This window comes from Neofelis nebulosa, chromosome 4 (assembly GCF_028018385.1).
Source record: "Neofelis nebulosa isolate mNeoNeb1 chromosome 4, mNeoNeb1.pri, whole genome shotgun sequence".
In the NCBI taxonomy this organism is placed as follows: Eukaryota; Metazoa; Chordata; class Mammalia; order Carnivora; family Felidae; genus Neofelis; species Neofelis nebulosa.
The window spans coordinates 90,409,705-90,435,616 of record NC_080785.1 but is presented as its reverse complement, the minus strand read 5'-3'; the positions used below and the strand labels follow the sequence as shown (position 1 = coordinate 90,435,616).

The 25,912-nt window shown below is 41.1% G+C and overlaps 1 protein-coding gene across 13 annotated transcripts in view; it reads left to right on the top strand.

The window, feature by feature from the left end:
- SRPK2 (SRSF protein kinase 2) overlaps positions 1–25,912 on the top strand; it is a 257,069-nt gene that overhangs the window by 155,653 nt on the left and 75,504 nt on the right. The window contains exon 1 of one of the 13 annotated variants that reach the window (XM_058728736.1): positions 18,359–18,487. The exons of the other annotated variants lie outside the window; for them this stretch is intronic. Within the exon in view, the coding sequence (XP_058584719.1) occupies positions 18,396–18,487 (92 nt within the window). The 5' untranslated portion in view covers positions 18,359–18,395. Of the gene's footprint in view, positions 1–18,358; positions 18,488–25,912 lie in introns of those variants that run through there. 13 annotated transcript variants of the gene reach the window in all.

Here is a 25,912-nt window from a genome sequence, read left to right as displayed (position 1 = left end):
TGGACCCCTCATTAGGTAAGCATGAGCCTTGCTTTGGGTGATCCCTGCTTCTCTCTCTCTCTTCCTCTCTTTCTCTCTCTTTCCCTCTTTCCTTCTTTCTCTCTCTCTCTCTCTCTCTCTCTCTCTTTCCCCTTCTTCCTTTCTGTCTCTCTTCCTTTCTGTCTCTCTTCCTTTCTCCCTTTCTGTCTCTCTTCCTTTCTGTCTCTCTTCCTTTCTCCCTTTCTCTCTCTCTTCCTCTGTCTCTCTCTCCCTTTGCCCCTCTTAGGATTCTCTCTCTCTCTCTCTGCCCCTCACTCACTTGCACCCTCTCTCTCTTTCAAAAAAAATTATAAATAAAACAGGATATCTGCCAGTATTCTCCCGTAGCTTGTATATCAGCATGACTGGATGAGCCCTTTCCTGCTGCCATATAATGCCCATTCATGTCCTCTTGCCCTGAAAGTCCTTTCCTAGCTACCACTTTTTCTTCCTCACAGGTCAGCCTCAGTTGTCACTCCTTTCTCTAAGCATTCTGTGGGACTCACCTGGCCAGAGAGAACATTGTTGTCTTTCTATGTACTTTGTTCTTGTCATTGTATCCATTGGACCTTATAACGGTATTGGAAACTGTATAACTTGAATATGTTTTGAGTTAATAAAGGAAATAACCTTTTCACACCAGTGATTGCCTTGTTTTATATTATTTATGTACCTGTCTGCTACAGTGTTAGACTCCTCGTTCCATGAATGAAGATTCATGGAAGAGAGTTACTGAAGAGAGTTGAGTAAAAATTTCTCGAACACGTAAATGAGGGATGTTCGCAGTACGCGGGGATCCAGCCGAACATGGCACTGCGGGTGCAGTTGCGCAGTTTATGACCCAGGGAAGGGGAGAGAGTATCCCAGGCCCTGTGTTCTCTTTGATCTGACTTCGTAAGATGCTTGTGCTGGTAGAGTACTTTAGTCCCTGCCCTGTCTGAGCTGTGGGTTTGATGTTTTTCGGGACCGTCTTCAGCTGTCAGGTAGGTTCACACTGTGGCGTCTGTGACTGCAGGAGAGTCATCGGCAGTATTTGCTATGATGGCTTTATGTTTTGAATCTGTTCCACCTTAGGTAGGGCTTTTCTTGCGCTTGGCTCTGAAGCTTTTGTTTTCTTCCCTGTTAAGTAACTGCCCTTGCAAGGAAGAGAGTAGTCTCCAACTAGGTGGCGAAGGTCGGGACTGAGTGCCCCGTGTGTTCATGTCAATGACTGAAGCGTTTGCAGTATTTTACATTTGGTTGTGAAAAGCCCTGGACCTTAACCAGCTGGAGTATGATGGGGGCTTCTGGTAAGAACGTTTCACCAGGGAGAATTCACTGGCAGCAATGATGGTCTTTTTTTCAGTCAACTTTATTAATGTGTAATTTACATGAAGTCAGAATTGACCAGTTTGAGGTGTACAATTCAGTGAGTTGTGACCAGTGCACACATACATGGTGTCATTAGGATCACAATCATGATGTAATATTCATTGGCATCAAAAGTTTCCCTTGCACCCTTTTGGAGGCAGCCCTTCCCCTATCCCCAGCCCCTCACAGTCATTGATCTGCTTTCCATCACTATAGCTTTGCCTTAAAAAAAAATTTTTTTTAACGTTTATTCATTTTTGAGAGACAGAGAGAGCATGAGTGAGGGAGGGCAGAGAGAGGGAGACACAGACTCTGAAGCAGGCTCTGGTCTCTGAGTTGTCAGCACAGAGCCCGATGCCGGGCTCAAACCTACTGATAGTGAGATCATGACCTGAATTGAAGTTGGACGCTTAACTGACTGAGCTACCCAGGTGCCTCTGGCTTTGCCTTTTTAAAATGGAGTCATGGGGTGCCTGGGTGGCTCAGTGGGTTAATCATCCAACTTCGGGTCAGGTCCTGATCTCACGGTTCATGAGATCGAACTCCACATTGGGCTCTGCGTTGCCCACAGAGCCTGCTTGGGAGTCTCCCTCTCTTTCTCTCTCTTTCTGTCTCTCTTTCTCCCTCTTTCTCCCTCCCTCCCTCTCTCTACCTCCCTCTCTCCCTCTCTGTCTCTCTCTGTCTCTCTCTCTCTGTCTCTCCCTCCCCTCCACTGCCTCTCCCTAGCTCCTGTGCTTTCTCTTTCTCTCTCAAAAATGAACAAATGAACTAAAAACAAAACGGAGTCATATGCTATGTAGTCATGTGTTTGGCTTTGTCACTTAGCACTTTTTTCACCTAGCACATGCTTTTGACTTCATGTTTTTGACCTTATTATTATTTTCTTATTACTGAGTAGTTGTTCCATTGTTCAGCCGCAGTTTATCTTTTCTGCCATCATCTTTTGGGAGAGCGTGAAACTGGCACAGTATTTGTCTAAGGATTTACTTGACGCCTGTATCTAAAGTGCACATGAGGGGCGCCTGGGTGGCGCAGTCGGTTAAGCGTCCGACTTCAGCCAGGTCACGATCTCACGGTCCGTGAGTTCGAGCCCCGCGTCAGGCTCTGGGCCGATGGCTCAGAGCCTGGAGCCTGTTTCTGATTCTGTGTCTCCCTCTCTCTCTGTCCCTCCCCCGTTCATGCTCTGTCTCTCTCTGTCCCAAAAATAAATAAACGTTGAAAAAAAAAATTTTAAAGTGCACATGAACATGGTTTTTCTTGTTAAAAAGGTCATTAAAGTAAAACAGAAAGTGAGACCAACAGACTTGTATGTAATGTTTATAGTGGTTACATGTGCTTGGAGTGGTGTTTCTTAAAGTATGGCCCTTGAACTACTGCATCAGTCTTCTGGGGTTCTTACCAAACATGCACATTCCTGGGCCTCATCTCCGTCTTATGAGTCACGCTCTGTGGTTGGAGAAGTTCGAATGTGGTAAGTGGGCATCGGCACTAGAGAGGACTCATCCCAGTAGGTGTCTGCTCGGATGTTTCCTGTTTAGACTCCTCTCCAGTGGCAGCCGCTACCCACCCACCCTTCCCTCCATGGAGTCTCCTGGTGCTGTAGGAGATCTTTAGTCCCACTAGAAAGTTGGGTCTAGAAACCTGTCACTGCTTCCAGTTGCGATCTAGTGGGGCAAGCTCCATTTCTGGCTCTCCACTCACCAAGCTTTGTGACTTTGTTTTTTTTTTTTTTAATTTTTTTTTTCAACATTTTTTATTTATTTTTGGGACAGAGAGAGACAGAGCATGAACGGGGGAGGGGCAGAGAGAGAGGGAGACACAGAATCGGAAACAGGCTCCAGGCTCCGAGCCATCAGCCCAGAGCCTGACGCGGGGCTCGAACTCACGGACCGCGAGATCGTGACCTGGCTGAAGTCGGACACTTAACCGACTGCGCCACCCAGGCGCCCCAAGCTTTGTGACTTTGAATACCTTATTTACTCTCTGTGCCTAATTATCCTCATTTGTGAAAATGGGGTGGCTAAGTAGTACATACAGAGTTGCTCAAGGATTAAGTGAGTTAATTTGAGTGAAGCGCTCCAGAATAGTGCTGTTGTTTAAGAGTTTGCTTTTAAAAATACTTTATTTTATTTATTTATTTTCTTTAAGTCTGTTTATTTTGAGTGAGAGAGTGAGCAGGAGAGGGGCAGGGAGAGAGGGAGACACAGAATCCCGAGCAGGCTCCCTGCTGTTAGGCGCAGAGCCTGATGCGGGACTTCAACCCATGAAGCGACCTGAGCTGAAACCGAGAGTCGGACACTTAGTCGACTGAGCCACCCAGGGGCCCCTTAAAAATATTTTAAGCCATGCATTTGTTACCAACCTGGAGATACTCATTCAAGTGTTTATTTTGGTTTACTCACATATGTACCAGTTTGCTAAGAATCACCATTTTTTTCTTGTAATTTAGACCTTCTTTCCTAATTATGTTCTGCCTTTCTGAAATACATTCTTTAGCAGTTTCTTTACAATAGGGTCTGTGAATGGTATACTCAGTTTTTGTTGACTTGAAAATATCTTTGCTCCATATATAAATATATATATATATATATATATATATATATATATATATATATATATATTTTTTTTTTTTTATACAAAAGAATGCAGTTATTGGCTCTTTAACACTTTAATGATCTCACACTACTTGTTTGACTTGAAGTTTTTCTTTTGAGATGCTTGGTGACCATGTAATTGTCATTCTCTGTAGGAAATCTGGCTGTTTGTCCCCCTACATTTTTCTCTTTGCTTTGGTGTTCTTTGGTTTTACTCTGTTGTGATTTATTTTTATTCAGCACACTTTGTGCTTTCTGAATCCAAGAATTTATGGTTTTTTAAATCAATTCTGGATGGACAATTCTCAGCTGTTATTTGTTCTAATAGTGCCTTTCCTCCATTTTCTTCCTTTTTAAGAACTCCAAATATTAGATAAATTAGACCTTCTCAGTCTCTACTCGAGGTCTTAACCTTTCTTTTGTATTTCCAGTGTTTTTGTCTTTCTGTGATACATTCTAGGTGATTTCTTCAGATCTGCCTTCCAGTTTGTTTGTGGTCTAATCAATTTAACAAATTTTAAGTCTTTTTTTTTTTTTCCTGCTTATGCTTTAATTTCCTTCCTTTATTTCTGTCAACACTATGGACATACTTATTTCATATTCTGTATTCCACAATACTAGTATCTGAAATATATTTTTGTTGATTATTTCTTTGTCTTGCTCATAGAGTATTGTTTCCTTGTTTATTTGATGATTTGAAAAAAAATTATTAAATTACATTTCCACAATCTTAGTTACTTGGAATCCCAAGGAGGCCCGATTAAGGGTTCATTTCTTGCAAGAGGATTTGTTTCTACTTCTTCCAGGAGCCCAGGAGGGCAGTGACCCAGAAGCACTCTAAATTTCTTGGCTTGGGAGGTTTCCAGGACTGGGTAGGTATGATAATAAATTCATATGCTCACCATGCATGCGGGGAAGCTTGAGATCACAGATTCTTAGGGAGGATTTCCCCTTCCACTGGAATCTGGAGAAGTGCGCTATATGGCCTCCCACATCCATCTCACTGGCTGACCCTAGGTGCCTTGTTTCGCTTCTCTGGTCTTATTTCCTCCTAGAGCCTGTCCTTGGATCCCAGGTCACTTTGTTGGAATCCCAACCTACTCTCCCTTTATTCTGGAGCCTCTGGGAATGGATTTGGTGCTTGCAGTATGTCTTGTTTTCTTGGAAAATGTTTTTCTGATAGCTTCATCAGATATCCATCAATCTCTGAGAATGGCCACTCCTAAAGAATAACATTTATGTGCTTTTGCTTTTTTTTTTTTTTTTCAACGTTTATTTATTTTTGGGACAGAGAGAGACAGAGCATGAACGGGGGAGGGACAGAGAGAGAGGGAGACACAGAATCGGAAACAGGCTCCAGGCTCTGAGCCATCAGCCCAGAGCCTGACGCGGGGCTCGAACTCACGGACCATGAGATCGTGACCTGGCTGAAGTCGGACGCTTAACCAACTGCGCCACCCAGGCGCCCCAACATTTATGTGCTTTAACATCTTTGAAGAACTATATACACAGTTCCTACAGTAGGTTGGCATTAGTGCTAACTGAAACAACTGCCTTCAGAAATAAAGCTATTTATCTGAAAACATATATTTAAGAACATGGATGAATGAAATTTTAAAGTTTCAGAGGTAGAATGTATTGCAGAGCACTAATAAATCTTCAGGTGATTTAATTTCTGTGCCAGCAGTTCTGAATTTCTTCCCCTTTAGGGAACAGTTTAACATGGAAACAGTTTAATATGGGAACAGTTTGATATGTAAAGGCCATTGTGTGGAACCCTAGTTCACAAGGTCTTTGAGGACTGGGCTTAACTTTGTACTTGTCAAAAAAGACCTAGTTAGAACAAGTCATGTGTTAATGGAGAAGCTTTATGAAGCAATTTGCTTACTCGTTAAATTTTAAAAATTCATGTTAGACATCTCTCTCTTCTAAGATGATTACAATAGCAGTAGTCATTTGTCTTATTGCCTTGTGGAAATATGTAATAATTAACAGGAGAGATCCTTGTTGAAACTTTCTTAAATCTTTTAGCTAATCTTGACTACAAAATAGATGCGTTTAGAAACAGAAGGGTTAAGAGGTGGGACTGATGCTGGCCTGTGCATTAGGACAGTCACAGGTGAACAGAGAAGGCCAGAGGTCAGCTGACAATATTAGGTGAGATGTGTCCTGGTGTACCTATGATCACATACCCCACAGCCTAGGAGGGTGGGGAGGAGAGGATTTCCTACCACCACATGCACAGTTAACATACCAGGTGACTTAGGTATCATCTCTTTTAATTATCATGACCCTCTGACTTTCCTTAGGGGCCCAGAGAACTTGTCACTGGCTTGAATTGTCTGGATTTTTAAATGATAGAACTAGTATTCAAACCTAACCCACAGCCTTACTACCAGAAAGCTGCATGGCATTTGAACTTTGACCTTTATCCTAACTCTCTAGTTCTAAAGTAGAGTAAGGTGTGACTTGCCTGTGCCTTAGACACATTTACTTTGTTGTTCTTTAGTAAATTCTCCCTAGGTGCTGGAGGGATAGGGGTATCACAGATAGGCACCCCTTTCCCAGCATCTGTTTTCTCTTTCCTGTCTCTTTAAGTTAATAATTTAGGGGCCCCTGGGGGTGGCTTCGTCCGTTGAGTGTCTGACTCTTGATCTGCACTCAGGTCTTGATCTCAGGGTGGTGACTTCAAGCCCTGGGTTGGGCTCTGTGCTGGGCGTGGAGTCTGCTTAAAAGAAGAAAAGAAAAGAAAGAAAAAAATTACTTCAGTAGGCATACACATGGTACCAAATTGAAAAAGTAGGAAAGGAGTGTGGGGAATTTTGAAAAAGTTAATTGCTCTCTCTGATCACCAGCCATTGAGTTCCTTTCCCTGCAGAAAGCTGTTACTGCCAGTGTCTTATTGCTGCATCCAGAGAGAGATTAAGCCGAGGCACATGCTTCCCGTCTCTGAAACATGATGCGTGCCCTATACAGACGCTCTGCACCTTTGTGTTCATCACTGGCATATCCTCCCTGTTGGTAAATATTGAACTGCCGCAGTATTTTTGTGTAGCAACATTATTGGGAGAGAATTGACGTACAATAGAATTCATCCGTTTAAGATGAACGATTCAGCACAGGCCTAGGTCCAGGCGGCAGGGGAGGTTGCAGGTCTTCCCGGGCAGGTTCCCCTTGGCGCTCCCCCACGGAGCAGGTGGAGCAGGCAGCAAGTGGGGCTGCAGCCCCAGACGCTCTCTCCTCCTACTGTGTGGTGACCAAGGCGCCTGTGTGCGGCCTGTGTGGCTGTGTGAGTGGAGGTGACCGGGCCAGAGGGTGGACAGGAGGCTGCCTGGCTGGCCTCCACTTGGGGCCGGAGCTACTCTGCTAGGCTTTGAAACTTTAAAATGAGAATAAGAAGTATTATTTACAAGGAAATGAGAGGGGGGAATAAGTCATCTCTAACCTCTTCCAGCCTTTTTTCATAAGAGAGACTATTAAACTTACGTATTTGAAGACTGCAGAATCCTGCCTCCAGCACCAGCAGTTTCTCTGTTTTGTGATCAGCGTGATTCACAAGAACTTCAGTAACAAACAAAATGATCCAGGGGCATCGAAAATACGACTTTGACATTGGTCTGGGATTGGCCATGAGCCCCAGCATTTTCATTGGTGGGAGTTTCATTTTGAAAAATAAAAGGTCTGGGGCGCCTGGTTAAGCGTCCGACTTTGGCTCAGGTCATGATCTGCATGGTTTGTGCGTTCGAGCCCTGTGTCGGGCTCTGTGCTGACAGCTCAGAGCCTGGAGCCTGTTTCGGATTCTGTGTCTCCCTCTCTCTCTCTCTCTCTCTCTGCCCCTCCCCCACCCACACTCAGTCTCTCTCTCAAAAATAAATAAACGTTAAAAAACATTTTTTTTTTAAAAAAAGAAAAGAAAAATAAAAGGTCTTTTGCGCCTTGCCAGGAAAGGCTCTGTGAGAACAGGTCTAGGTGGCCATGCACATCTGGTGGTGGGCTGGATTGCTATCAAGTATGTATAGAGAACATTCCAAGAAAATATAATTGTATATCAACATGTTCTCATATACTAGTACAGCCTCATACTACTTAGAACATTTTAAAACTTGAAATAAATCCTTGTTTGTTTGTTTTTTAATTTTTTTTTAACGTTTATTTATTTTTGAGACAGAGACAGAGGATGAACGGGGGAGGGTCAGAGAGAGAGAGAGAGGGAGACACAGAATCCAAAACAGGCTCCAGGCTCTGAGCTGTCAGCACAGAGCCCGACGTGGGGCTTGAACTCATGGACTGCGAGATCATGACCTGAGCTGAAGTCGGCCGCTTAACCGACTGAGCCACCCAGGCTCCCCTCCTTGGTTTTTAATAAATAATACTCAGGGGCGCCTGGGTGGCGCAGTCGGTTAAGCATCCGACTTCAGCCAGGTCATGATCTCGCGGTCTGTGAGTTCGAGCCCCGCGTCAGGCTCTGGGCTGATGGCTCGGAGCCTGGAGCCTGTTTCCGATTCTGTGTCTCCCTCTCTCTCTGCCCCTCCCCCGTTCATGCTCTGTCTCTCTCTGTCCCAAAAATAAATAAAAAAAACGTTGAAAAAAAAATTAAAAAAAAAAAATAATAAATAATACTCAAAATATGTAAAATTTAAGCCAGTAAAAGTCATTTATGTAGCAAGCGAAAACTATACGTTCAAAGGGTTTCCAGTATAAAGAGTTGTGCAGCCACCACCAACCAACCACCTAGTTTTAGAACATTTTCATCACCCTAAAAAGAAGTTCTTAGGCTTGAGTAGTCATCCCCATCCCCCCTTCCGCCATAAGCAGCTACCGATCTTCTGTCCCTTGGTTCTGGGAATTGCATATAAATGGAATCATTCAGTATGATCTGTAGTGACTCTGGCTTCTTTGACTTACCATAACCCACATGGTAGCATCTATCAGTACTTCATTCCTAATTACTGTTTTATTGTTGTTAATGGACATTTGGCTCGTTTCGCCTTTTGGCCATTATTAGTAATGATGCTGTGAACATTTACGTGCAAGTTTTTGTTTCGATGCGTGTTTTAGTTTCTCTTTGTTACATACCTGCTGGTGGAATTGCTGTGTCATATGGTAACTCTGTTGAACTTTTTGAGAAGTTGCCTCCCGTTTTTCAGATGACTGCACCATTTTCCTTTCTCATAAGCAGTGTGTGAGAGTTCTACTTTTAGCACATCCTTGTCATCACTTGGTATTACCTGTCCTGTTGATTATTACTGATTTTTGATTATTATCCTAATAGTCGTGAAGTGGCATTATTGTGGTTTTGATTTTCATTTTTTTTGATGGCTGATGATGAACATCTTTTTTAGGAGATTTATATAGTTTTAGTTCTTAACATTTAGGTCTTTGAGATATTAGGAGTTATTTTTTGTGTATGATGTGAGTTAGGAATCCACTTTTCCTTTCCATGTGGATATTCAATTGTCCCATCATCATTTGTTGAAAAATCTGTTGACTGTGATATGAGCGTTTATTTCTAGAACTTCAATTCCTGTTGATCTATGTGTGTTGGTACCACACTATGTTGATTACTGTACCTTTGTAGGGAGTTTCGAAGTCAAGAAGTGTGAGTCTTCCAATTTTGTTCTTTTTCAAGTTTGTTTTGGCTATTCCGGGCCCTTGCGTTTCCATATGAATTTTAGGAATGGCTTGTCAATTTCTGCCACTAAGGCAGCTGTTATTTCAGTAGGGATTGAATTGCATGTATAGATCATTTGGGGACATATTGTCATCTTAACAGTATTAAGTCTACTGTCCATGAGCATGGGATGTGTTTCTGCTTATTTAGGCCTTCTTTAAATTCTTCCAATAATGTTGTTTGGTTTTCATAGTATAAGTTTAGACACTATTTTGTTAAATTTATTCCTAAGCACTTTATTCTGTTTGATGCTGTTGTGAATGGAATTTTCTTAGTCTCATTTGCCTCGTGCTTTTTAGCAGAGTTGTGTTGTATACACATACCATGATCGATCAGATGTTATTAATAAGGCCTCTCTTGATGCACATTTAGGTTCCAGTACATTGCTGTTTGCAGACATTGTAACCGTGAGTGTATCAGTAAGATGAATTCTGGTAAGGTGTGCTGAGCCAAAGGGTATTCAGATTTTGGACTCACCTGTCAAATTCAAAATGAATATACCCTTTTTGTTTATAATTTTACAGCTTATTTTTCAAACTTCCAGTAGTGGGCTGTATAGAAAAATGTTCCAAACTCTTGTAGTTGATCTTATTTACTTATTAAAATAATAGTATGCTAGAAGAAGTTCATGCTGCTAGAATATTGCCTATAGCAGTGTTGTCTCATAGAGCCTTCTGTGCTGATGGAAATGTTCTGGATCCGTACTGCCTAATACCATAGCCACCAGGAGTACATGGCTGTCGAGCACTTGAAATGAGGCTAGAGTCACTAAAGACATGAATTTTACATTTTATTAAGTTGTAATTAATTTGGCTAGTGGCTATTGAATTGTATAATTACAGTTGCTTTTAGATTTAAAACTTGGGGAAGTTTGCAGAAGCCTCGTCCAGAGTGGTACATGTTGCATTATTTCCGGAGCCGCGTGAGGCAATTGTGAGTGGTTATGGTAAGTTTCATCAACATACAGGTCTCAGTAAACAGTTCTTTATTTGTAGCAGTTCTCCCTACACCCATTTGACTTCATACTGCCTACAAACAGAGCTCTTAGATAGAAGCCCATGCAGGTCCTAGGTTTGCTAGTTCTTTTTTTCTTTTTCTTTTTTTAGCGTATATCTCATCCTAATGTAAAAGGTAGGCTTCCATGAGGTTTTTATGCATGTGTATTCTTCAAAATCTGTATTGAAATCTATGAATTTATATTGGTGATTATAGTATGGGTCATTGCTGTGGATGATGAGCTGGGAAGTCAAGAATCTGTCGGTGCCTTCATAACTTTGTACTTCGTGAACTAGGCTCTGCCCTTCACCCTCTCATTCATCATTTATCCTTGGCACTCTGACCTGCTTGGAAAGGCTTCAGCTGCCAGCTGTTTGCTCAGACATCTACTTCTGTTTACAGCCCAGACCTTCATTTCTTGCTGTGGATTCTATATACCAAGCAATCCACTGTATTCCTACACTGCTGGGCATCCCATATGCCTCTCAAACTGAAATGAACTTAAAACAGAAGTAGGTTTTCTCTGAAAACCCTTCCTCCTTCTCCTGTCTCTGTTCTCAATGCTGTCTTACTACCAGAAATTGAGGAAGCAAAGACCCACCTCCAGCAATGGAATGACCAAGTTCTGAGCTATGTTTTTTAATCATCTCCTCTCTGGAATCCTCACTAGTTTCCTTGCTTCTGGCTTTTATCCTTTCTACCCATTCTACATACCAGTTCCTTATGTTCTTTGCAGAAAGCAAATCTTGACCTAAAATTACATTTCAGTGTCTCCTACTTGCTTTAAGGATAGAGCCCAGGGGTGCCTGGATGGCTCAGTTGGTTAAGCATCCGGCTTCAACTCAGGTCATGATTTCACAGCTCGTGAGTTCTAGCCCTGCATCGGGCTCTGTGCTGACAGCTCTTGGAGCCTGGAGCCTGCTTCGGATTCTGTGTCTCCCTGTCTCTCTGCCCCTCCCCCACTCTCACTCTCTCTCTTTCTCAAAAATAAACATTTAAAAAATATTTTAAAAATAAATAAAAACATTAAAAAAACAATAATAATAAAATGATAGAGCCCAAACTCCTTAGAACTCTGAGTCATTCCTCTGTGAGCTGATTGCTGCAGAAACTCTTGGTTATCTCCAGCCACACCACTCCAGAGGCTGTTTTAGGCCTTTGTGCTTCTGGTCACCCTGTTTCTTGGGCCTTGGGCCTCCACCCTCCCACCTCCCACCCCTACCCTCCACACCTCATTCTGGTCAGTATCTTAAGATCTCAGGATGTAGATGTTTCTGGCTCAGCCTTCTGTCATCTCCTTTTCCATAACAGTACCTGGGAGCATTCGATTTATGTTCACGTGTTCATGTGACATGGCATTTCTCCCACCCTGTAGACTGTGTATCCCTCAGTGCTGGGCTCCCAGGAAACTTCCTGGAATGTGGCACACACTATTCTATTTGTAGAATCAAAGGATGTCTTTTTTACATGCCTTTGAACTCTGATTTAAACTTTTCTGACAGTCTTTATTCCACTTCAGTAGCACTGTTTTTCCCAGGTCCCACAAATGTTCTGTAAGATATTAACAGTTTCAGTGGCCTATGAATTATGTAGCCCTGTCATATATATATATTGTTAGGTGATCAGTCAACTTCTTTGTGGTCTAAAATGTTGGTTAGTTGGGAAGCAGGTTTGTTTACTTACATCTTCATCAACTATTAGTTGGCTGTGTTCCATATTCTAAAAAACAGCGTAGTCTTAGAAAATAAGAAGGTCTAAACTTTCTGGCTTGGAATTATGATTGTTTCCATTAGTATCTGGGGCATACTGGGGCACCTGGGTGGCTCAGTTGGTTAAGTTTCTGACTCTTGATTTCGCCTCAGGTCATGATCCCACAGTGGGTCGCACTCCACGCTGAGCATAGAGGCTGCTTAAGATTCTCTCTCCCTCTCCCTCTGCAAATAAATACATAAACATTAAAAACATTGGGGGGACATACTTTTTTTTTTTTAACCTGTCTTTTCCCATGAAAGAATTGGCTCCCATTCTTGAATACCCGGCTTCTTAATTCCTTTGGCCATTTTAATTAAAAAAAAAAAAAAAAAAAAAAAAATGCCCAGGCCTCACTGTTGAGGCCAAAATCTGATAAATTAATATGAACTGCTCTGTTACTTACTGAGAACTAACTTGACAGCTGTATTCATTTTCTATTGCTGTGTAACAAATTACCACACACTTAACAGCTTAAAACAATATGCGTGTATTAGCTCACAGTCCTGTAGGTCAGAAATTAGGGCCGCGCAGCATGGCTGGATTCTCACTGGACTGAAATCAAGCTGTTGGCCAAGACTAAAGTTCTCTGTTGGGACTCAGAGCACTCTTCCAAGATCACTGGTCATTGGCAGAACTCACTTCCTTGCATTGAAGTCCTTGTTAGTCCTTCTAGCTGTTGACTGGGGACCGTGCTCACTCTGAGAGGTCACTCGAAATTCCTTGCTCTGTGGCCCTAATGGGCAGTTCACACCGTGGATATTTGCTTTCTTCTCAGCCAGCCAGAGCACGTCTCTTTAACTTCTAAGACCAGCGAGAAAAAACTCTCTACTTGTAGAAGGCTCATGTAATTAGGTCAAACCCACCCAACATCACTGCCCAGTTGCCATGTAACATAATATAAAGATGAGAGTGATGTCTTATTCACAGGATCTACCTGCATTCAGAGGAGTTGGGAATTCTACAAGGATGAGGGTCATTGGGACTCATTTTCAGAAGTTGGCCTACCACAGCCGACACTTAACATTCAAGTTCAAGTTACATAAAGTTTAGAAGCGTTTTCATTATAGAGGAACACATAAAACTAGTCTGGGTTTTTCTCCTTAGCTGTGCAGCTTTACCCAGTGTTACAGCAAGCCTTTTTGGATAAGCTGTTTTGAGAGAAAGTATGTATTGATTGATTCTACCCTTAAGCAGAAGTGGCAGATTGCATATTTCTCTGGCTAACAATTTACCATCAAGAATGGGAAAGTAAGGAGGGAGGGAGGAAGAGAGTGAGTTATAGATTATTAGGTGGTGGACATAGGAAAGAAAAAAAATTGCCTTTGTGTGAATGTTCCTAGGAGAAATTCATTTGGAACTTCTTTTTCTTTATATTTTGGTTAAAACTGAATAAATGAATTTCTTGAATTGTGTCAGTTGCCATTTAGGTTGATAATAAAGGAAAGGACTTCTTTTTCTGCCAAATGTGAAGTTTACTTGTCCTTTTCTCTGCTCGAAAGAAATAGCAGCTGGAAGGAAGTGGGAACTCCCATCTGGTTGCCATGGCAATTTAGAGCTGATCGTGCATGCATTTTGCTAGGGTTCGGTTTTCCTCCCCTTTGTGGTAGAGCAAATGTACTTGAGAAATACAGTATGCAGTAGATAAACATGATAAAATCATCTTAGTATTGTAATATTTGAAGAAAATATTTTGTGTTTTTTCTTAAACTGCATTTTTTATGTTTGGAGTAACGGGAATATTTACTTGTGTTTAATGTAGGGCAAAATAAATGTAATTCTTTGTGAAAAACCTAAATGACTAGTTCTAAATTTTTTACTCTAGTTGCTAAGGGTGGTACATTGTTGATGTCATATGAGAGCATGTTCTTTAAATTCGTGCCTCGTGTAAACTTGGACATTTAGGTAGACTCTCAGTCTGGTTTTTACGGAACTATGTATTACCTTTCACTGTAAATGTGGCTGGGCAGTTGTGAAGGAGACCATATGTAGCAGGTTTTCTAAATCTAAAGATAGTTATTTCTAATTTTTCTTGGAGAGTGGACATTAAAAGATAGTATACAGGGGTGCCTGGGTGGCTCAGTCGGTTAAGCACCCAACTCTTGATTTCTGCTCAGGTCATGATCTCACAGTTCATGAGATCGTGAGATTGAGCCCCGTATTGGACTCCACGCTGGGTGTGGAGCTTGCCTAAGATTCTCTCTCTCCCTTGCCTTCTGCCCCTCTCTCACTTGCAAGACATGCTCTCTCTCTCTCTTAAAAAGAAAAAGATATTATATAGTTGTGCAACCTTTTGTTTTTTAAAAAACAGCTTTTTGCAGGTGCTCTGTACCTGTTAACAGTCAATCCCCATTCCCCTTCTTCTTTCTTTCCCCTACCCTCAGCCCTCAGCAACTACTAATTTACTCTGTTCTCTATACATTTGCCTAGTGTGGACATTTTTATATAAAATGGAATCCTATAACATGTGGTCTCTTCTGCCTAGCATTTTTCATTTAGCATAATGTTTTCAAGGGTCACCCATGTTGTAGCGTGTGACAGTACTTTCATTCCTTTTTATTGCTGAATAATGTTACCATTTTATTTAACCACATTTTATTTATTTATTCATTTATCACTCGATGCACATTTTTGGTCTGCTACGAATAATGTCCTATGAATATTTTCGCACAAGATTTTGTGGGGACATATGTTTTCATTTCTTTTGGGTATTATACCCGGAAGTGGAATTGCTGGGTTATGTGATAACTCTGAATTCAACGTTTTTAGGAACTGCCAGCTTGCAAAGCAGCTGGGCCATAGAACACTACTGTTACAATTCAGGGTTCTACTTTCTTCATTCTCGACAGTACTTGTCATTGTGGTTTTGATTTCCATTTCCCAAAGGACTAATGATGCTGAACATTTTTTCATATACTTATTGGTCATTTATAGGTCATCTTTGGAGAAATGTCTATTTTAATCTTTTTCCTGTTAAATTTTTTTTTTGTCAAGTTATGCAAGAGTTCTTTTTACATTCTAGATACAAGACCCTTATCTTGTATGGTTTCCAGATACTTTCTTCCATCATTACATGATGACTTTACTTTCTGGTGGTGCCCTTTGAAACACAAAAGCTCTTAATTTTGATCAAGTCCACTTGCATATGCTTTTAGTGTCAAATCTAAGAAACATTGTTGAGCCCAAGATCATGAAGATTTACTTGTATTTTTTTCCTGTGAGTTTTGGAGTTTTAGCTCCTTTATTTAAGTCTTTGATCCATTTTGAATTAATCTTTATGTGTGTGTGAGGTAGGGTTATGACTTCATTTTATTGCATGCAGATAACCATTTGTCCCAGTACCATTTGTTGGAAAGACCATTCGTTCACCATTTAATTGTGTTGGCACCCTTGTTGAAAATATTTATGGGTTCCCTGCATGGCTTGCTAAGGGCTTCTAACAACCCTTTTTTAATTATTATTTTTTAATTTAAATCCCAGTTGGTTAACATAACAATTTCAGCAGTAGAGTTTAGTGATTCATCACTTACATGTAACACCAAGTGCTTATCCCGACAAATGCCCTCCTTAAAGCCCATCACCCATTTAGCCCATCCCCCCATCCAATACCCGCCAGCAACCCTCTGTTTGTTCTCTGTATTTAAGAGTCTCTTATGGTTTGTCTTCCTCTCTGTTTTTAAATTTTCTTTTAATGTTTATTTTTATTTTTGAGGGGGGTGGCATGAGCGGGGGAGGGACAGAGAGAGGGAGACACAGAAGCCGAAGCAGGCTCCATTCAGAGCGTGATGCAGTGCTTGAACTCATGAACCGCAAGATCATGAACTGAGCCCAAGTTGGATGTTTAATGAACTGAGCCACCCAGGCACGCCCCCCTGCCTGTGTAAAATTTTTTTTTAAATCCCTCTCTGTTTTTATCTTACTTTTGCTTCCCTTCCCCTAAATTCATCTGTTTTGTTTCTTAAATTCCACATATGAGTGAAATCATATGATACTTCTTTTTCTCTGACTGACTTCGCTTAGCCTAATACACTCTAGTTCCATCCATGTTGTTGGAAATGGCAAGAATTCATTCTTTTTGGTCACTGAGTAATAAATATTCCATTGTATATATAAACCACATCTTCTTTATCCATTTGTCAGTTGATGGACATTTTGCTCTTTTCTTTTTTTTTTTTTTTTTTTTTAATTTTTTTTTTTTTTTTTAACGTTTATTTATTTTTGAGACAGAGAGAGACAGAGCATGAACGGGGGAGGGGCAGAGAGAGAGGGAGACACAGAATCGGAAGCAGGCTCCAGGCTCCGAGCCATCAGCCCAGAGCCTGACGCGGGGCTCGAACTCACAGACCGTGAGATCGTGACCTGGCTGAAGTCGGACGCTTAACCGACTGCGCCACCCAGGCGCCCCTGCTCTTTTCATACTTTGGCTATTGTTGATAGTGCGGCTGTAAACATTGGGGTGCATGTGCCCCTTCGAATCAGAATTTTTGTATCCTTTAGTTAAATACCTAGTAGTGCAACTGCTGGGTTTGGGTAGTTCCATTTTTAATTTTTTGAGGAACCTCCATACTGTTTTCCAGAGTGGTTGCACCAGTTTGCATTCCCACCAACAGTACAAAAGGGTTCCTCTTTTTCTGCATCCTTACCAACATCTTGTTGTTGCTTGAGTTGTTGATTTTAGCCATTCTGACAGGGGTGAGGTGGTATCGATCTCATTGTGGTTATGGTTTGTATTTCCTTGATGATGGGTGATGAGCATTTTTTCATGTGTCTCTTAGCCACCTGGATGTCTTTGGAAAAGTGTCTATTCATGTCATTTGCCCATTTCTTCACAGGATTATTTGTTTTTTGGGTATTGAGTTTGTAAGTTCTTTGTATTTTGGATACTAGCCCTTTGTCTGATAATGTCATTTGCAAATACTTTCTCCCATTCCATCGGTTGCCTTTTAGTTTTGCTGATTGTTTTATCTTGATGAGGTCCCAATAGTTGGTTTTTGCTTTTGTTTTCCTTGCCTCCAGAGACATGTCAAGTAAGAAGTTGCTGTGGTGAAGGGCCTGTTCTCTCTTCTAGGATTTTGATGCTTCCTGTCGTATGTTTAGGTCTTTCACTGATTTTGAGTTTATTTTTGTATATGGTGTAAGAAAGTGGTCCAGGTTCATTCTTCTGCATGTGGCTGTCCAGTTTTCCCAACACCATTTGCTGAGGAGACCATCTTTTTTCCATTGGGTATTCTTTCTTGTTTTGGCAAAGATTAGTTGGTCATACATTTGTGGGTCCATTTCTGGGTTCTGTGTTCTGTTCCATTGATCTATGTGTCTTGTTTCTGTGCTGCCACCATACTGTCTTGATGAGTACAGCTTTGTAATACAGCTTGAAGCCCAGAATTGTGATGCCTCCAGCTTTGAATTTCTTTTTCAACATTACTTTGGCTATTTGGAGTCTTTTCTGGTTCCATACAAATTTTACAATTGTTCTAGGTCTGTGAAGAATGCTGGTGTTTTTTTGATAGGGATTGTATTGAGTATGTTGATTACTTTGGGTAGTATCGACATTTTGACACTGTTTGTTCTTCTAATCCATGAGCCTGGAATGTTTTTCCATTTCTTTGTATCTTCAATTCCTTTCATAAGCCTTCTATAGTTCTCAGCATATATGTTTTTCACTGTTTTTGTTAGGTTTATTCCTAGGTGTTTTATGGGTTTTTGTGCAATTGAAAACAGGATCGATTCCTTGATTATTTCTTTCTGCTGCTTCATTATTGGTATATAGAAATGCAACTTATTCCTGTACATTGATTTTATGTACTGCAACTTTGTTGAATTCATGTATCAGTTCTAGCAGTTTTTGGTGGAATCTTTTGGGTTTTCCACATAGAGTATCATGTCGTCTGCAGAGAATGAAAGTTTTACTTCCTCCTTGCTGATTTGGGTGCCTTTTGTTTCTTTCTGTTGTCTGATTGCTGAGGCTAGGACTTCCAACACTATGTTGAGCAACAGTGGTGAGAGTGGACATCCCTGTCATGTTCCTGACCCTATGGGGAAAGCTCAGTTTTTCCCCATTGAGGATGATACTAGCGGTGGGTCTTTCATATGTGGCCTTTATGATCTTGAGGTATGATCCTTTTATCCCTACTTTCTTGAGGGTTTTTATCAAGAAAGGATGCTGTATTTTGTCAGATGCTTTTTCTGCATATATTGAGAGGCTCATGTGGTTCTTATCTTCTCTTTTATTAATGTGATGTATCACATTGATTGATTTGTGGATATTGAACCAACCCTGCATCCCAGAAATAAATCCCACTTTATTGTGGTGAATAATTCTTTTAATGTATTGTTGGATCCATTTTGCTAGTATCTTGTTGATGATTTTTGCATCCCTGTTCATTAGGGAAATTGGTCTGTAGTTCTCCTTTTTAGTGGGATCTTTGGTGTTTGAATCAAGGTAATGTTGGCCTTGTGGAATGAGGTTGGAAGTTTTCCTTCCATTTCTTTTTCTTGGAACAGCTTCAAAAGAATACATGTTAACTGTTCTTTAAATGTTTGGTAGAATTCCCTTGGAAAGCCTTCTGGCCCTGGATTCTTACTTGTTGGGAGATTTTTGATTAGTGATTCAATTTCTTTACTGGTTATGGGTCTGTTCAAATTTTCTATTTCTTCCTGTTTCAGTTTTGGTAGTTTATATGTCTCTAGGAATTTGTCCGTCTCTTCCAGATTGCCCAATTTGTTGACATATAATTGGTCATAATATTCTGTTATTATTCATATTTCTGCAGTGTTAGTTGTGATCCCTCCTCTTTCATTCGTGATTTTACTTATTTGGGTCCTTTCCTTTTTCTTTTTGATCAATCTGGCTAGGGGGTGATCAGTTTTGTTAATTCTTTCAAAGAACCAGCTCCTGGTTTCATTGATCTGTTCTGTTTTTTTGGTTGTTTTTTTTTTTTTTTTTTCTTCTTCTTTGATATCATTGATTTCTGCTCTTATCTTTATTTCCCTTCTTCTGCTGGTTTTGGGCTTTATTTGCTGTTCTTTTTCGAGCTCTTTTAGGTGTAAGGTTAGGTTGGGTATTTGAGACCTTTCTTCCTTCTTTATGAAGGCCTGGATTGCTATATACTGCCCCCTTCTGACTGCGTTTGCTGCATCCCAGAAGTTTTAGACTGTCGTGTTGTTATTTTCATTGGCTTCCATGTACTTGTTAATTTCCTGTTTAATTTCTTGGTGAACCCATTCATTCTTTAGTAGGATGTTCTTTAATGTCCAAGTATTCATGGTCTTTCTAAATTTTTTCTTGTGGTTGATTTCAAGTTTTATAGCATTGTGATCTGAAAATATACAAGGTGTGATCTTGTACTTGTTGAGAGCTGATTTGTGACCCAGTACAGGATCTATTCTGGAGAATATTCCAGTGCACTCAAGAAGAATGTGTGTTCCTTTTTAGGATGAAGTGTTCTGAATATATCTGTTAAGTTCATCCAGTCCAGTGTGTTATTCAGAGCCATTGTTTCCTTGTTGATTTTCTGCTTAGAAGATCTGTCCATTGTTGTAAGTGGGGTGTTGAAGTCCTCTACTATTATGGTATTATAATAAATGAGTTTCTTGATTTATATATTTGGGTGCATTCACATTGCGTGCATAAATATTCACAATTGTTAGATCTTCTTGGTGGATAGACCCTTTAATTATGATATAGTGCCCTTCTTCATCTCTTGTTACAGTCTTTATTCTAGAATCTAGTTTGTCTGATGTAAGTATGGCTATTCCAGCTTTCTTTTGATGACCATTGGTATGATAGATGATTCTCCATCCCCTTACTTTCAATTTGCAGGTGTCTTTAGGTCTAAAATGAGTCTCTTGTAAGCAGCATACAGATGGGTCTTGTTTTCCTATCCATTCTGATACCCTGTGTCTTTTGATTGAAGCATTTAGTTTATTTACATTTAGAGTGAGTACTGAAAGATAGGAATTTAGTGTCACTGGGTTGCCTGTAGAGTTGGTGTTTCTGGTGATGTTCTGATCCTTTCTAGTCTTTGTTCCTTTTGAGGTTTTGTTTTGTTTTGTTGTTTCTCCAGAGTACCCCCTTAAAATTTCTTGCAGGGCTGGTTTAGTGATCATGAACTCGTTTAGATTTTGTTTGGGAAACTTTTAGTCTCACCTTCTGTTTTGAATGACAGCCTTGCTGGATAAAGAATTCTTGACTGCATATTTTTCTGATTCAGAATATATCCTGCCATTCCTTTCTGGTGTGCCAAGTTACTGTGGATAGGTCTGCTGTGAACTTATCTGTCTTCCCTTACAGGTTAAGGACTTTTTTTTCCCCCTCTTGCTGCTTTCATAATTCTTTCCTGCCTGTATATGTTGCTAATTTGACTATGATATGCCTTGGTGATGGTTGGTTTTTGTTGAATCTAATGATGGTTCCCTGTGCTTCTTGTTTTTTGATGTCTGTGTCCTTCCCCAGAAAAGGAAAGTTTTCTGCTATAATTTGCTCACATAAACCTTTTGTCCCTTTTTCTCTCTCTTCATCTTCTGAGACTCCTATGATTTGGATGTTACTACCTTTTAATGAGTCACTTGAGTTCTTTAAGTCTTGTATCATGATCTTTTGCCTTTGTATCCCTCTTTTTTTTCCCTGCTTGATTATTCTCTATAATGCTAATTCAATGCTTGATCCATTCTTGGTGTTGTGGCATCCATCTATTTGAGATTGTATCTTAGTTGTAGCATTTTAAATTTCAGCCTTACTGTATTTTATAGCTTTCTTTAAAAACAATTTTTTTTAATGTTTATGTATTTTTGAGAGAGACAAAATATGCACAGGAGAGGGGGAGATAGAGAGACAGAATCCAAAGCGTGCTCCAAGCTCTGAGCTGTCAGCACAAAGCCCAATGTGGGATTCTATCTCACAGACTATGAGATCATGACCTGAGTCAAAGTTGGATGCTTAACTGACTGAGCCACCTAGCCACCCCAGATTTTATTTCTTTTGTCTCTGCAGAAAGGGATTCTTTTATGTCTTCTATGCTTTTTTTCACCCCAACTAGTATTCTTATTATCATGGTTCTAATTCTAGTTCACACATCTTATACCTATGTTGATTTAGTTCCTGGCTTTCATTTCTTCCTGTTCTTTCTTTTGGGGTGAATTCATTCGTTTTGTCATTTTGGAAGAAAAAAAAATTAATAAAAATTAAAAACAAAACAAAATATCAAAAAAAAGGAAGCTAGATCCTAGGTGTGTTTTGTTCTACTTGTTGAAAGAAGTTTTATGGAATACAGGAAAAAGGGAAAGGAAAGGGGAAAAAAAGGTAAGAAGAACTTTGAAAATTAAAAAACTCATATATAATAAAATAGAATTAAAGAAAATAAAATGAAATAGAATAAAAAATTTTTAAAAATAAAAAATGAAGTAGAAAAGAAGTTTTTCTTTATCTAAGAAAGAGAAAGAAAACAAAGAAAAAAAGAACATTTTAAGCAAAAACTGAAGCAAAGAAAACGAACACAGAAAGGAACCAGCAAACAGAATGAAACCTGAATGAAGTTACATTCAGTGTCCCTTAGAACTGAAACTACGAAGGATTCTATAGTCCATACACTAAGCTGGTGGAGTGATTTATGTTGGTCTTCTGGTGCCTGTGCTTGGAGGGTGCAGATGGGTGGAGCTTGATGTAATTGCTCCATTCTCCACTAGGTGGCTCTGCTTAGCCTACTGGGGTGGATCCATGTGCCTGTGTGCTGTGTGTGCACAGGGGAGGTGGAAATGGCTTCACCCAGCTCCCTAGTATCTAGCACAGGAACTTTGAGTTCTCACTGACCCGCGATCAAGCCCCTCCTTTGTCAGCCCTCTGTCTACTCCCTGTCTCTACCCTGTCCATGTTCAAGCTGTCCGCTGCCAGGTGGCACCTCCCTCTAGAGTTTTATCTTAGATGGGGTTTTGTTTCAGAATTCCATGCTTCAGAGTCCCCGGTGGCTTGGACCTATGCTGACTCTCTGGGGAGGGTCTTACTGAGTGATGGCCGAGTGCCACCCTACGCCAGAAAAACGTTCATGCAATTGCAGCGGCAGTGATTCAGAGATTATGGCAAATCACAACACCCAGCCAGTGCCAGGTTTCATGGCACTCTGGCGTTTGAGTCCCTATACCAGCATATGTGCTGCTCTCCAGGGTCCACTGGGACCTTTGCCCCAGGGGAGGCCATATGGCCTCTACCAAATACACTCCAAGCAGGGCAACCACTTCTCCCTGTGTGGCACACAGACCCCTCAGACCCTGCAGCCTGCTCCTGGGGATTCGCCCTACTTCCTCACCAGAGCACTGCCAGGCACTGAGCTCAGGAACTTCAGAGTCTATGCTCCACTGTTTATAGAATCCTGGTGGTATTGAATCCTCTTCTTTCTCCCTGGCAGTGGTTTTGGGGAACAGGTTTCTTGTTCAGTCCCCTGCGAGGGTTTTTACTCTTTCTCTCTTTCTCTCTTTCTCTCCAGCTACTTTGGTGGGGAGTGCTTTTCTTGTACGATCCGATGCGCTGCTCTCTCTGCCTTTCTCTTTCTCTCTCTGCCAAAATAGCTCACCACCCTCCACGGCTTCTTTGTCTCCCCCGGTTCACCTGCCTGCACTGCGTATGTGCCAAGTTCTGCGGCTCAAGTTATGAAGATTGTTGCGTTAATCCTCAGATCAATTTCCTAGGTGTTCAAAGTGATTTGGTGCTGATGTAGCTGCATTTCAGGGAGGAGACAAGCTCAGGTTTCCATGCTGCTCCTCCATCTTGACTCCTCCCCAGTGCTTCTAGTAATTATTCTGTGAAATAACTTTTTGATGGTTCTCATTAGGATTGATGAAAAGGTACTTTTAAAATCTGTGGGTATATTTTTTAAGTATGTACTTGGTGATATAAACTGCCTGCTACCTCTGGATCTTTTAAATAGTTGAGATTTAACCAGGCTTAATTAAAGTAATACTGTGGAAGCCACAAGAATCCACTTTGAAGAAGCCAGCCTTCAAGATGGTGTGGCCTCCTTCTCTTGTGCCTATACCTGCCCTAAGACATATTTACTTGTGTTTCTCCTATGTGGTAGGCAGTAACAAAGATGAATGATATGAAAAAGAATCATGATCAGCACCATAACATTTGGCAGTTACGTTGTTCTGAACCTTACTATGACGATTTAAGTGATTTGATAGTTGGTGATCATTGATGTGAGGCATGTTACTAGGAGAAGCCTTAGAAAAATTCACCATCATTGGTATGACCAGGAATCTCTGATTTTTTAGGCCAAGTACTCCTCTGGTTTTTATCTGAAGAGCCTAGGGTGGTGCTGTCCAGTAGAACTATAATGTGAGTCTCATTTGTAATTCGAAGTGTTCTAGTAGCCACATTAAAAAAAGTAGAATCAGGAGAGTTTAATTTTAATAATACATTTCATTCTATCCCAAATATTATTAGTTTAACATATAATAAATGTAAACTTATTAATAAAATATTTTCCATTTTTTGTATGAAATCTCAGAAATCCAGTATGTATTTTATGCATGTAGCATGTCTTGATTTGTACTCTCGTCCCATTTCCAGTGCTCAGTACAGGCATGTGGCCAGTGCCCACTGATTAGACAGCATAGCCCTAGGTGTTAGGATGTGATAGTTGAAATATTACTTCAACATTACTCAACTTCCTTTCTACTTCAAGGTACCCTGACTCCTTCCTTTAACTTGAGAGAAATAAGTGGCCTTGGGGGAGCTTTCTGCCTGCCTGTTCAGTGTGGCCCTCACTGGAGGGAGAAGAGGTGCCTGCTGCTCGTTGAGACCAGAGGGTCTGACAATTTTGTTAAGTGATGTGGACAGCTCAGCAAATGGGGGGGACAATAATTAAGAGAAACACATTATGATGAGCCTCTCAAATGAGAGAAAATAGGCCCATGAAAATGAGAATTTGTTTTCCCTTATTACAGATACAGTCTACTCTGTAGGAATAAAGCTAAGTACAGAAAACACTTGTTAGAGCAGTGGTTCTCAAATGGGTATGATTTTGTCCCCAGGGAATTTGTTAATTTCTGGACATAGTTTTTGATGGTCACAACTGGCGGTGGGGTGTGGATGTTACTGACATTAATGTCTTGAGGCCAGGGATGCTTATAACATTCTACAGTGTACAAAACAGTCCCCACTACAGTGAATTAATTACCTGGCCGAAGGGTCTGTAGTGCGGAGCACAGGTAGAAGATTCTCCAGTTCTGTTCTTTTCATTAATTGTTACATAGTTTCTATAGGGAATATAACATGTTTTCTTTTAAATTTGGAGAATCTCCTCATTTTTTCGTGTAAAATTTCTAAGCGTTTCTGATTGAGCGCATTGGTCAGCTCAGTAGTTTCTGCTCACAGCCCTGAAGAATGAATGAATGGTTCTTGTGAGACCATTCATCTTGCTCCCCTCCCCTTCCCTCTGGTGCAGCCCTCTCCTGCCTCCCCTTCTTCCAGCCTCTCTTTTGTGCATTGCCATTCTACTTTCAGTAAGAACATGTATGTTAAAAAGGAAAGGAGCATTTGCAAGGCTGCCAGAAAGATTAGTACACTTCCATAAGGTCTGTTAGATGTATTTTTGGATGTATTCTGGCAGTGATGTGGGTGTTTGGTTGTGATTATTCCCTTCCAGGGCTCCATCTTGAGCAGTGGTTAACTCAGGATGTGATCACCACCCTGTTCCTAATGTTTGTCACCCTGGGAGCTGTAACTTTGAGTCTTCATAAATTGTAGCAAATACCAATCAATACAGGTCGTTTTCAGCTCATAAGCGTTCCTTAGTCACTCTGCCAAAGATACTCAACTTGCCAGTGCTTGCCTTTCAGGTTACCTATGCGGCACAGTCCCCACCCCTTCCTCGTGACTGCTGGGTTTCTGCTGCCTTCCACCCTACCCCCCTTTGTTGCCTGTGGCACTTTGAGTTTTGGTGGCAAACCACATAAGTGACCTTTAGCCAATTTAGGCTAAAAGCAATACAGTAAATGCTATTTGGGGGCTATCAGATTGGGAAGAATTTAGAGGTCCGGCTTAGAGAGGGGCCGGGGTCAGGTGGCTCTGCTGGCCCTGCCTCTACTGGCAACTGCAGATGAGCTTGCTGCCCGTGACAGCTGGCCTGAAGGTTCCAGGCCTGTAGAGTCAGCTTCAGCCGTCTGTGCTCTGAGCGGTACGACAGTGAAGAAAGCGGATCAGAACCAGCCTTCCCTTGTGTAGGGAGGAGCAGTCTCAAAAGGTGCTTTTCGAAGGGGGGCACAACTACTGGCAGTCCAAAAAGAAGAGCAGCTGTGCACACATCAGTGCTTATGGGGTTCCCCTTGCTCCCCAGACTAGAGACCCCCTCCTTACCCTGTGAACCTCTCTGGAGAACACCTCTGTCAGCCCGATTTCCCTTGCCTGTTCGTGCACTCTGTGTGCTGGCTCAGGAAGAGTTTCTCCTCCAGTTTCTCTAGATACCTGAAAGAAGGCTCTCATCTGTAATCTCTCAAGCTTAGAAACATTTTTTTGTATTGTGGGTTTTCTTATCTTTTATAA